At 45.3% G+C, this 11723-nt stretch overlaps 1 protein-coding gene across 1 annotated transcript; it reads right to left on the minus strand.

Annotated features, from left to right (window-relative positions):
• Window positions 1–766: 766 nt before the first annotated feature.
• On the minus strand, window positions 767–11723 carry CD2 (CD2 molecule). The gene is made up of 5 exons (XM_014253530.2): window positions 11578–11723; window positions 8511–8807; window positions 5115–5357; window positions 2840–2959; window positions 767–1872 (listed from the first exon to the last, which is right to left on the minus strand). The coding sequence occupies exons 1-5, from the start codon at window positions 11636–11638 to the stop codon at window positions 1655–1657; spliced, it is 939 nt and encodes a 312-aa protein (XP_014109005.2). The 5' UTR covers window positions 11639–11723; the 3' UTR covers window positions 767–1654.

Genomic DNA, 11723 nt, shown 5'->3' on the forward strand with positions numbered 1-11723 from the left:
GTCAGAGTTCAAGTGAAGTGACTGAGCTCCGGAGGAGGCAGACACTTCCTTTTCCTGACAAGTTGCCTCCTTGCCCTTACAGCAGAAGATAAAAATAGTCATATTTCTCAGGAGAAACAAAGCATGGCCATTTTAGCTCCCCTGGCACATGTGGGATAGGCCGGCCTGAAGGAGGTATCAAGAGCTCTTCTGCCTGACACTTCAGCTGAATGTCTCTGTGGCTCTTGTAGCCCTCTCCTCCTTCACCTGCCCGGCCTTTTAGCCCAGGTGGGTCAGTGTACCCATCCAGCCACTGCTCTAAAACTGGCCTGTGCTCTCAGCTCCTCAGCTGTCCTGTAGAGGCAGCTACGGACACCCCCAAGGCCCAGAGGAGCCAGCAGTGGCCAGCACGTGGAAGGTGATGCAGGTGCACTTATTGCAGTCCAGCTTTCCCCCTGGGGATGCAGATCTCTCAGCAGCTCTCTGTCATCCCCTGGCTACACCAGCAAAATCAAGAGACGCCGTCCCTCGCCCTCAGCAGGAGCCCTGAGATGTAAACCCCTGACAATTCAGTGCCACCAGTAATCCTAGTGGCTGGCAGTTTATAATGTTTTGTTTCACAAGCCAAATGAGACCAAATCCTCTTCTATGCAAAAAAATAAAATAAAATAAAATAAAATAAAATAAAATAAAATAAAATAAAATAAAATAAAATAAAATAAAATAAAATAAAATAAAATAAAATAAAATAAAATAAAATTGTCTGGATAGCCACACAGACTTAAGCTGAGAAGAAAGGTTTGTTTTATTTGCCTAAAAGTCACAGAAAATGGGGTTGAAACTGTCCCTGAAGAGGCTGTGTAGCACAATCTCCTGGCCCTTGCCAGGACAGAGCCTTCACAGGATGTTCTCATTACTCATTCTCATCCACCCTTTGAAACCCCAGTGTTGGAGAACCTCTCCCAGAGATCTCTCTCAGTGTTTCATTAAAAAAAATAAAATAAAATACTAACCTAACTCTCCCTTGCTGCAGTTCAAACCCACAGTTCCTTTCTAAACACAGTGGAGAAAGGGGAAATGTTTATTCCTTTCCCATTTGTGTTTTTCCCACACAGGTGCTTCAAGGCTCTCTCATGTCCTTTAAATATTTTCTCTGCATTATGCAACACAAATCCTTTCAACTTCAGACAAATATTTCATTACATACAATTATTTTTTGGTCCAGGAGGCCGTGTATTTGATGCTGGAGCCAGAGAGCTGTCCTAATGTGTAGCAGGAGATAAAACCCCGTAAGATCCATGGGTCCATTTTGTCTCAGTAGAGCTTTAGCTTCTTCTTGGTGAAAACCATCCAAAAAGCACAAAGACAACAAGGTGCAGTAAAAACAAGTGAAAGACACAGGTTTCAAGGCTCAGTGCTCCATATCCATATCCTAACATGAAGACAGCTGTAAAAAAATGGCCACAGGGCTGAATGCCCATCACCTTGAGCCTCCTCCACCGGGTCTCTTCGTCTCCATTTGACGCTCTCTCTAATTTTCTGCAATGAAAGCCGCCTTTTCATAGCTGAGCATTACACAGGCCTGGGCAGGAGGGGCTCCTGGCTGTGGGAAACCTTCTTTTCCCAGGGAAGGGTGGAGCAGAGAGACCAGCATCTCTCCTCCCAGGTTGTCAGCTCAGGGCCTTTCTCTGGGGAGGTTTGGGGTCCGTGGCTGTGCGCGGGGCCGCGGCTGGGGCCGTGGGGGCAGCGGCTGCTGGGGCTGTGGGGGCTGTGGGGGCAGTGGCCGCTGCTGCACCCGCAGCCGCTTCGGGGTGGGGGTGGATGGAGTCTGAGGCAGCTCCCGCATCCCTCTCTCGCGGTCCATGGGCAGAGGCTGCATCACTCGCTCCTCCTCTGCAACGACAGAAGGACCCCATGGTCACACACCCACCGAGAAGGCAAGAAGCCAGGGAAATGTCCTTGGCCCACGCAAGGAAAAAAAGCCAAATGTTGGTTTTTAACCTGCCGCTCTCAGGTGTTCCTGCCGTCCCAGTGAACAGCAAAAATCACCTCTGCCTCCAGCTCCCGGGCCAGCATGAAAGATTTTGGCTGCCTGGCTGAGACCAAGGTACCTGGAGCATTTGGGGCAGCTCTGCCCTGTCTCTTTGGGGAACCAGCATTTTCAAGCAGACATCAAGCAGACCCCCATTCTGAGCTGTTCTGTCCCCTTTTGGAGGCTACTGAAGGGAAAGTGAGATCTAACCCCAGGAAGCAACGTCAAAGCAATCTGCCCTCCCATCGTCCATGCTGGGATTTCCAGACACCTGGAAGCCAGAGATCCCTTTGGCCAGCATTAATTTTCACACACAGAGAAGAAGTAAATTCATACCAACTGACTTCTGATCACTGGCTCATCATTTCTGAAATATTACTCATCTTAACTTAGGGATTGAGGCATTTGCCCATTGAGACACTGAGCTGGCCTTAAACACACAGCAAACTGTTTCAGAGAGGCTAGTCACCATAAAATAATCACTAAAGTATCAGTTCTCATTTTCTCAGACTCGTTTTCTTAGTTCCTGCTGAATCCAGGCCCGAGAACTGAGGATCTGGTGTCACTGCACAGCTGAGGCAGTGTCTCTACCACTCAAAAGAGAACAGCCGTAATGTAAAATAATACTCAGGTGGCTTTGCTCAAAGCACATATCAGAAAGCGAGACTGGCAATGCCAGCTGATCTATACAGATTCATCATATGCTAAAACCAGGTTATTGCTCATGTCAGGGCAGAGAGAATGCTCCTGACCACAGGGCTGCTGTCAGTGGGAAGCTCTGATATTTTAGGTGGCTGGATAGCTAAACAAAGGCCCTTAAACACTTACCATAAACTTCACGCCTTTTTATTTTCTTCCTTCTGATACAATAAATAAGACAAATCACAAAGATGACAAAGATGACTACACCTCCTGCTATGCTTGAGATGAGGTAAAAGTCCATCTTGCCTAGTTAAGGGAATGAAAGAGGATGTTAGATGGAAAGAAATAACTTGCACAACATCTACTTAGAATTCTGTATTTTCTTCCCTTGACAGTAAAGGCTTTTTCCCTTTAAAACCTTTGCCTTTTCCCTGTACACAGCAGAAAGTTGCTGCTCCTCACTGTTGAGAATTTTGATTGCTCCTTGATGGAGTTTTCAAGTTCTGCAGAAAATTGAAACCAGAGCATTCATATGTGCCAGCTCACTGTATTTAAATTGCCAACTGTTTTCTTCACCAGTGTTACACCAAGGTGTATTTTGCTTTTTCTGTGCTTGTTTCTCCCAGATGAGTGCAAGAAGAGCCCAGACAGATTCACATAAAATTACACTTCCATGAAAAGCTGGCTGAGCTGAAGCCCACCTGAAATGTACCTTGCCTGTAAAGGTCAAAATTCAAGGTGATTGGCCTCAAATGCAGGACCAAGTGTTCACAGAGGGTAGCAGGGTTAGGAGGAGGTTTGACTGCAAGATGAGGGATTTTTAATCTACTGTGGAGCTGGCAGAGTCCTATCACTACACAGAAAACTTTGAGAGGTATTTAGTTTGAGTAGGAAGAGTAGTGCTCCATGGTTTTAGGGGGTTTTGGTGTCTGAGAAATGCTGTTTGTACCTTAAAGATCGCTGGTATTTCTCTGTTAACGATGTGAGAAAAAAACCAAACTCTCCGACCCAATTCACCCTGTGAAAAAAGAGCATTTCTCAAGGGTGAGAAAAAGTGAAATCAAAATTGTCTAGATGACAGCCAATGTCTGCCTATAGCAGCAGTGCAGGCAGACCTGTCCTGGCATGTGTCCTGGCATGGGCAGCTTCAGCCAGCATTTCCTCATCCAGACAAGGTGTTTGGGAGAGTCTGCCCTGTCTTAAACACACCTAATCCAGCAGCACACTTTCATACCTGGCTCCAAAGTCCATGCCACATCCCACTCACCCCTTCCCAGTGCTGTCATCAATGGGACTCCATCATGTCAGGCAGCAGCAAAAAAAATACATTGCTTGGCTATTTTTGAAATCAGGATGATTACTCAGGAGGCAACAGCTGCACAGGGGAGCAGAGGCCATCCTGTCCCTCAGCTCTTTGCCCTTCAGTCAGCCTCAGCAGACCTGGGATCACTTCAGTAAGGTCTTTATGCCTTAAGGCTTGCTCCCTCCCTTCTCACACCATGGGCTGTCCTTCAGACTTGGACTTTTCCTAAATTCACTACAGCAGAAACAGGTAAAAATTGGAAATATTGAGCCAGCTCTTGTGAGCCCCCACCCAACTCTCCACCAGCTCCAGCAGGGATCTAAAGTAAGAGAATGCTTCAAGCAGAGCACTTGTGGTTGGGTGGGATGAACCCAAGCCCAGCAAATTCAAGGACTTTTCCCCAGCACTGCCCTGGAATTCTGATCTTTGATCTGAACACCACGCCCAGTGTCATACCAGTGTGATCTGTCCTTCGTTTGTGCCTTAACTTTCAAAACTTTTACGGGGGAGGATGACCCCTGTGATGACTTTTTTTTGCCTACTGAATCATTTTCAGCATGACTCTCCCCATTCAAAATGCAATCCTTCCAGCCCTTTTGCTGCATCTGTGGTTTAGAAAGATGAGGCTTCAACTGAGTAAGGAAACCATGGTACATTTGAGCCATGCTTATCTGATCCATGTAAGCCTGAAGCAAAATTCTCCATAACTTCCCTCCTGATTTCCAGGTCAAGCTGAAGAGTCCAAGAAGCTTATTTTTCCCCTTGTGAGAGAACTCATCCACACCCATGGGTAGCAGGCAAAAACCACATTCATAGACATGATTATGGAGAGGAGAAAAACCCAACAGATTTCCCCACAGGAGAAGGGGAGAAACAAAACCCCTCTCACATCCCACTGCCCTCATAGGGATGCCTTAAGAGTAGCAGTGGGGCTGGTAGCAGCAGGATGGGGAGCAGGGAGATGTGACAAGGCTGGAGAATGCCAGGCAGAAAGCATGACTTGCACCCTGGCTACCACAGCAGCATCAGATCCCAAAAACAGTACTGGGTACTCAGGATCTCTGTTCTTTTGGCACCTGGACTGGTCCTACCGATGTGTGCAACTGTGTCAGTCTGTGTGGTCCACCCTAGCACATTCTGATGAAAAAGATTTCTTACCTGGGCACTTAATGATTTTTTCAGCCATTTTTTCACTGACTTGGTTCTTAGCAACACATCGGAACGTCCCAGAGTTGCGCCCGTGCCATTCCAGCACCGTCGCATTCTTTTGGATTGTTTTGCCATTGGGTTGAGTCAGTTCCATTAGAAATGCTTCATCCTTAGCCTTCTCTTTTGCTTCACACTTGACAGATACACTTTTATTCCCACATTCAGCTGTGAGGATTGGCTGAGGGACAGGTCCTAAAAAGAAGGGAAGAGAGGCACAGCTGAGAAAGTTTTCTCCTCTTGAAAGCCTCTGTTATTAAGCAGAACAGAGAATTAACCCCAAATCACCAGCTGATGAGATCACAGAAGAATGAAGAGCAAATTAAACCTCTACTACAGAAGCAGCAAGGCAATAATAAAGAAAATGCAGTGCAGTAGCCTACATAGTTGGCCCAGTAAAGCAGAGCTGGGCACCAGGCAGGTGAGGGGAGGAAGCTGAGTCTTCAGGTGGATGGAAGGGACTCAGAGCCACAGCCCACTCCAGCTCTGCACCCTGTGTTTTGGTGCAAGTGAAGTTGGTCCTGTTCTGCCTGTGCTCATCAGGAGAGATTTTCTCTAAATTAGGAAAAACTGTGAAAAGCTGTTTATGATGCTCTGTGTGCTACCAACAGCACTCAGCAGGCATGACAGCACAGCACGGAAGGCCATCAACCCAGAATGGAGAACACAAAACAGACACTTCAGCTCTCAATGAGGTTATGGCACACAAAACTGATTTCTGTCTCTTCTTATGCCCTGCAAACAACTTGCTGCCTTTTGGTTCCAGTTTCTCTGTCACTGGTGGCACTGAAAGAGACAGAAAAGCCTGCAGGGTTTTCCTCAAGTAAGGGCAACTGGCAGGGACAGCAAATGGAAAATAAGTATTTCTACCTTTAAGACCAGATAAACAAGAACATGCCAGTGCCACCTCTAGCCCACAGACCATGTAAGTTATAGAGATCATAAATTCTAAAGCAAATAAAGACTGCTCATAGCACATGCAGTCAAGGTTCAAACCACATCTGCAGCCACCCTTTCCTCGTTAAACCCACTCCTCCTCTGGAAAATGGAACCTATTATTCAGGGAAACATCCCAGAGGGAAACATTAGGGTCCAGCTGCTGGTGATGGAGTTGTGTGACAATATCATTGGGGCTATTTTATTTTTTAACAACTGTTTGTCCAGCCCTAGTAACAAAGGGCCAGCCTGGCTGACAAATCATTCTAGCACCCGACAGTCGCTACAGGATTTCCAAAACCGTGTGTCAGAGGTAATGCACTCTCTGCTGCTCAGCAGAGGAAATGATGCAGCACACAGCTGGGCTGGAACATTAACCTTGACCTGAAATGAGGACACCCCAGTGACAGTTCAGTGGCTTAAAACATGAGCAAGAAGCATCAGGCCCTGATGACTTCCTGCATCTGTTTACAGTAATAGCTCCCAAAGCAGTGAGACGCCCTCACTGCTCAGCAGCCCCTTAGACACAGGGCCTCCCATTGCACAGAAACCTGCTAAAACCATTCCAGCTGTCATTGCTGCCTCAACAAGGCAGCATTTCCATAATCCCAGCTGGTGCCCACAAACTCAAGATGTTGGCAAAGGTGTGCATGCTGAGTGAAGAAGGACAGAACAAAACTTTCCCCTTACTGGGGAAACAACCCATGCTGTCCTACAGCTTAGAGGTCTGGAGAGGTCACAGCAGCTACTGAGGAGCAAAATAGCCATTCCCATCCTCCCCACTCACCCCAAAAACCTGCTACTACAAAAACCCCAAAACTGCTGCTGCTCCAGTCTCTTAGGACAAGATGCAGCACAGGAATGGAGGCTGCCCTCATGCTTTGAACTCATGCAGCTGAAATCCCCAGGTGTGTGCTTAACTGTGCTTTGAACAGCACAATCATACTTTTTGTTGTGTTATGCTCTTCAAGGATAGGGTGCAGGAGTCTTCTTCCACTGCAAATTCAATTCCTTTTGTGGTTTATCTCAGGGGGGGCGACTGCTGGCTATTTTGTATGTTAGAGCAAAAATGGAGTGGGATTCCATTGCCTAAATGCAGGCAGCATTTAGTGCCATCTGGACTCCTGAGCTCTCCTCAAGGGGTTGGCAACACAAGTTGCTCAGCTTGCTGGACCAGTGGCTGTTGAATTTTTCGCAGGTCTTGAGTCTCAAAGAGACAAGAGCAGTTGTTGGTTGCTGTAAAGTTGTTTATTGTATGAATGCACCAGTCTCAAAGGCAAAGAGTTCAGAGTATTGGAGTCCATGCTAAAAGCTTCCTGCTGTAAAGTCCTGATGTTCTGAGCAGCAGCAGCCACAGCAGCAGCTCCCTTTCCTCTTCTTTTCTTCTTTCTTGTGTGTTGATCTGTTGTAGTTGTGTTGTTGTCCTTCCTCTTCTTTCTTCTTTCTTCTTTCTGTTCTTCTCCTCTCCAATACAGGGGGATTTTATTGTTAAATCATCCAATCAGCTAAAAACACCATTCTAAAACATTCTTTCTACACCAATCTAAGCTTAATTCTAACATGTGAAAGTAGTGTCAGTTCTTACCCAAAATCTACCTACAGAGCATTATCTATTTACATAAATAGCTTTATCTGTTCTATCTAGAAATGCAAGCTGTGTTTTTGTTATGTCTAGAGCTAAGTTAATTCTATGAAGGGTTACACTGCTGAACTTTAAACTAGGCTTTAGGGCTTTTTACTAGCTAGCACAGTCTCTTAAGGCACTTAAGATATATTTCAACTTACTTAAAACTAAAACTTACTTCATGTCTATGTGATTTAATATATTTTAGTTCCTTCCTCTCTCTGAGGGACTCAGAGAGGCTTCTATTTCGTGTTTCAACAAGTGGCCAGAGAACAAAAGTCATAATTCAGTGCTAATAAAGTGGCAGCAGAAGTACCTGAAACCCAGAGTGCATCAGCCACAGCTGTACCTCACATAGGTTGCTGGGGTCCTCCCAGAGGTTTCTGGAAGCAGGATGCTGCTGGGAGCCCAGTCCCTTCTCAGGGTCCATCCCCAGCTCAGAGTCCTGGCACTGTTTGTGGTGCTGCAGTAGGGCTGACCACCCTCTCCCTGCTGTCAGCATGAACGTGCTCACAGCTGCTTTCTTGGGCACACCTGGAAACCTGCTGGCTGACAAACAGGGCAGCCAGAAAGAAGCCAGGGATTCAAGGCCATCAACAGGAGCAAGAGAAGGGAGAAGAGAGGCAGACTGCTGTCAGTGGCAGGAAGCCAAGGGTATGTCCTGCAGAAGTCCTCCCACTCCAAATCAGAAAGGAGGGCGCTGAATAGGAAAGGCTGTGGGAGAGAGCAGAGAATAACCAGTCTTGTTCAGCTGTGCTGAGAATGGTACGAGAAAAGCAAAAACTCACCCTGAACAAAGAACATTATATTTTCTTCTGCCTTCAGTTTTCCATCCTGCTGATAAGCCATCACTGTGTAGTTTCCACTGTCCCCTTTCTCCACGCTCTTGATTTGCAGGGTCCCATTCCGGAGTATCGCACACCTGCACTGGTCCTTGTTCACAAAGTGCCTGGCGCTGTTACCTTTGATCTGCACCAACCTTTGTCTGCCCTTGGTCCATGTTGCCTCATAGAAGCTCCCAGGAGCAGTGATGCTGAGAAGAGCTGTCTCATTCACTGCCTTGTAAATCCAGCTGGTGCTGGAGCCTGTTGAGGGAAGCACAGCCAGCCCATCAGTTGTCTCCAGCAGCCACAGCAGCCACCCAAAAGGCTGTCATTTGCTATGCCTCCCCCTTCCTGAGCTGCCTAAACCTCTCTGCTTTACTGATGCCATCTTCTTCCCCTGCTCCAAAGCACTTCTTGATTGTTCATTAGATAAATGCCAGCATCCAATTTAATTCTGAGAGGCAAGACAGCTGAGAGTCCAGCTTTCAAAAGCTGAATTTATACCCTGGCTGACTTACTTGGAGAGACTCCTGATGCCAAGATTCACAGCCTCCCATTCACTTTAACACAAACTTAGCCCTTCCTGAAAAGAAGGTCACTTCTGTGTTTTACACATGGCATAGGCTGGTACCCAGGGTGCCCATCACTGCAAACATTACTGCAGACAGCAAAAGTAGTCATGTTCCTGTAAGCAGAATCATTCCAGTGCCCTCGGTGATAGCAATGACGATAATAATAGTAGCCCACGTTAAGCTGTGAGTGAGTGTAAGGCACTGAACTAGAGGCACACCCACAGCAGTGCATCCCCTCTCCCATCCCAGTTACTCTGCCCCACAGGAATGTTTCCACTTGATTTTTCTAGCACAGGATCCTGATGGGGCAAGTAAGGCAGGAAGAAACAGCTACCAGCATCCTGTGAACTGATGGGGTGCAGGAGTCATTACAAGAAAAGCAATTACCAAAAAAAGAAAAAAATATTTTCTCTTCCTTTGATTTTCCAGTTAACAGCAGGAGCTTCCCAAAGGTGGTTTAAGGACAGGGAAACACGTGAGCATGGGGCTGCCAAAGGGGATATTCAGAAAAGCCAAGGCTATTAAACATCCATCAGGTTTCTAGCAGTGGGGTTGACGCACTCCTGCAGCAGCGCCCGGCCGCTCTGCCCACTCCCCTCCAGGCTGCTTCAGCCACTGTCCCTGCAGGCCTCATTTCTGGTGAGCCAGGACTTGGGAAAATTGGCTGGGAGGTCATTTCAAGTGAGGCTCTGTCCCCACCCCCCTGGCAGGTGGACCAACCTGCAGGAGGAGGTGGAAATCTGCGTGCAAGTGTCAGGTGGGATAAGCTCACAGACACCTGAACGCACGCGCTCAGAGCCACAGCTTATTTCCTCTGTCATTCTGTTCATTCCTCCTCAATTTACAGGGTGAAGCCAATCAGCAGGAGAAGATTTCCCTTCCCACCACCACACAGAGCTGATTCTGCTCTAATTTTATATATTTTAAGCACTTTTTCCCCACAGAGAGAAAAACTGTGTTTATGCACATTTTTATTACAATCCTTCAGTCCTTGTATCTAAAATAATGATAAATGGCACCACAGAGGGGAAACTGAAACCCAGTGGCTATTTCATTAAACTAACAATATTAGAGATAATCAGAGAACTAAAATAGCACGACTCTGCAACAAGAACATTAATGCTCTAGTGCTTCTGGCAATTCACTACTTCTAAAGAGAGGTTGTTCTTTCAGCACTGCCTTTCTTGCAAGGTATTTGACATACCTAATGAAATGTCCTGAAATAAAGCTATCAACTAAACAGCCTTGGAAGCAGCTATATCCCACAAAGATGACGCTACACCCCAATTTTTGAATTCTGACAGCTGTTTCTGCTCATGAACAAGTATTTAGAGCTAGTAATGGGATTTCTTTGCATACTCATATTTTCTCCCTGAAAGTAAAGGAAAAAGTCATCTGAATTTTCAGGGATAATTCAATGGCATCTCTGGGCATCTCTAGATATTGATCTGGTCTCCATAGTCTTTCTAGTGGAAAGCTGAGTATCCCACACACGTGATACTTAAAATCTGTTTAGCTAATGAAGCAACATTTCTGATAAAAATGCCAATTAAAATGTGCTCCAAAGGGCAGAAAACTTTTAACTGAGAGCCTACAGCTCACTCACAGTCACAAGAAAGAGTTAAAAGAAAAAGTTCCCATAGTAATTTTAGAAAAGGAAGGAAGTCTCTGAAATAATTTTCCATTCAAGGGAATAATCCTTATTTCTGCTGGGGAAGATGTTTTATAGATTGTGTACATAAAAAAAAAAGAAATTGTTATTTATCTATTAATTTTGTTCTGAAGGAAAAGCAAAGCATTAAACAGCCATACATGCAATCTTAGTGAAATTAAACAGAGAAGAACAAAATTTATGCAGGCTTGTATTGTCTCCATCTCTTAAAACCTTCCCTAATCTATGAGTTAACACCTTAATTAAGTTTTTAGATTAATATTTTAAAAAATAGTGACAACAATAATATGAAAAATATAAAAGATACATGCAGCTGCTTGCTGTTTTCAATCTTAAACTTCAGCTCCACTGAAATATATCACTCTGTTAATATTTATGGGAGAATATAAATTGCACTTTCTAAAGATTTGCACATCTTTGATAAGAAAAGGAAATTACATGCGATAATGCACAGTGAACTGGATCTCTAATGTAGTACAAGCTACCTCGAGGGCAGAAACAAACTGCATGCTGACATTTCTCATTATACATGTGTCAAATTAAGGCTCATTAACTTAAAACCAAAACTCTTTACAGCTTATTATTATAACTGGAGTAGGAAACTCAGGTCCTGCCCTCCCCCTGGCTGAAAATTAAGTCAAATAATAATAGCAATAACCCAGATGCCTTCACTCACTGGAAAAGTGGAACAAGTTTCTTATCAGTAGCAGCCCACCAAGTTGTAAAGGGTTTAAAATGCAATTTTAACATCAGCCCAAAAGAGCAAAAAATGGTAAGAAAAACTCACATTTTACACTGGGAAATAAAAGCAGCAAGCACTTGACTAGGAAAATCCTCCTAAAGTTCATTTTCAGGGTCAAAAAAAATCCAGTGTTGCCTTGTCTAATGATAGCTCCTGGCAGGTGAAAGGATTTTCTGCTGTGAGCAAGCAGG

The sequence above is a fragment of the Pseudopodoces humilis genome, chromosome 2 (genome assembly GCF_049639895.1).
Source record: "Pseudopodoces humilis isolate 2021_Gansu_Grassland_sample_001 chromosome 2, ASM4963989v1, whole genome shotgun sequence".
Taxonomy (NCBI): domain Eukaryota; kingdom Metazoa; phylum Chordata; class Aves; order Passeriformes; family Paridae; genus Pseudopodoces; species Pseudopodoces humilis.

Excerpts from the sequence above, each read along its gene's own strand:
- CD2 (XM_014253530.2), bottom strand. The coding sequence starts at position 11,638 with ATGAACTTTAGGAGGATTTTCCTAGTCAAGTGCTTGCTGCTTTTATTT. Across the intron at positions 2,960-5,114 it reads AAAAATCATTAAGTGCCCAG|GCAAGATGGACTTTTACCTC; the intron begins GTAAGAAATCTT and ends TCCCTTAACTAG. Across the intron at positions 1,873-2,839 it reads AAAAAGGCGTGAAGTTTATG|AGGAGGAGCGAGTGATGCAG; the intron begins GTAAGTGTTTAA and ends CTGTCGTTGCAG.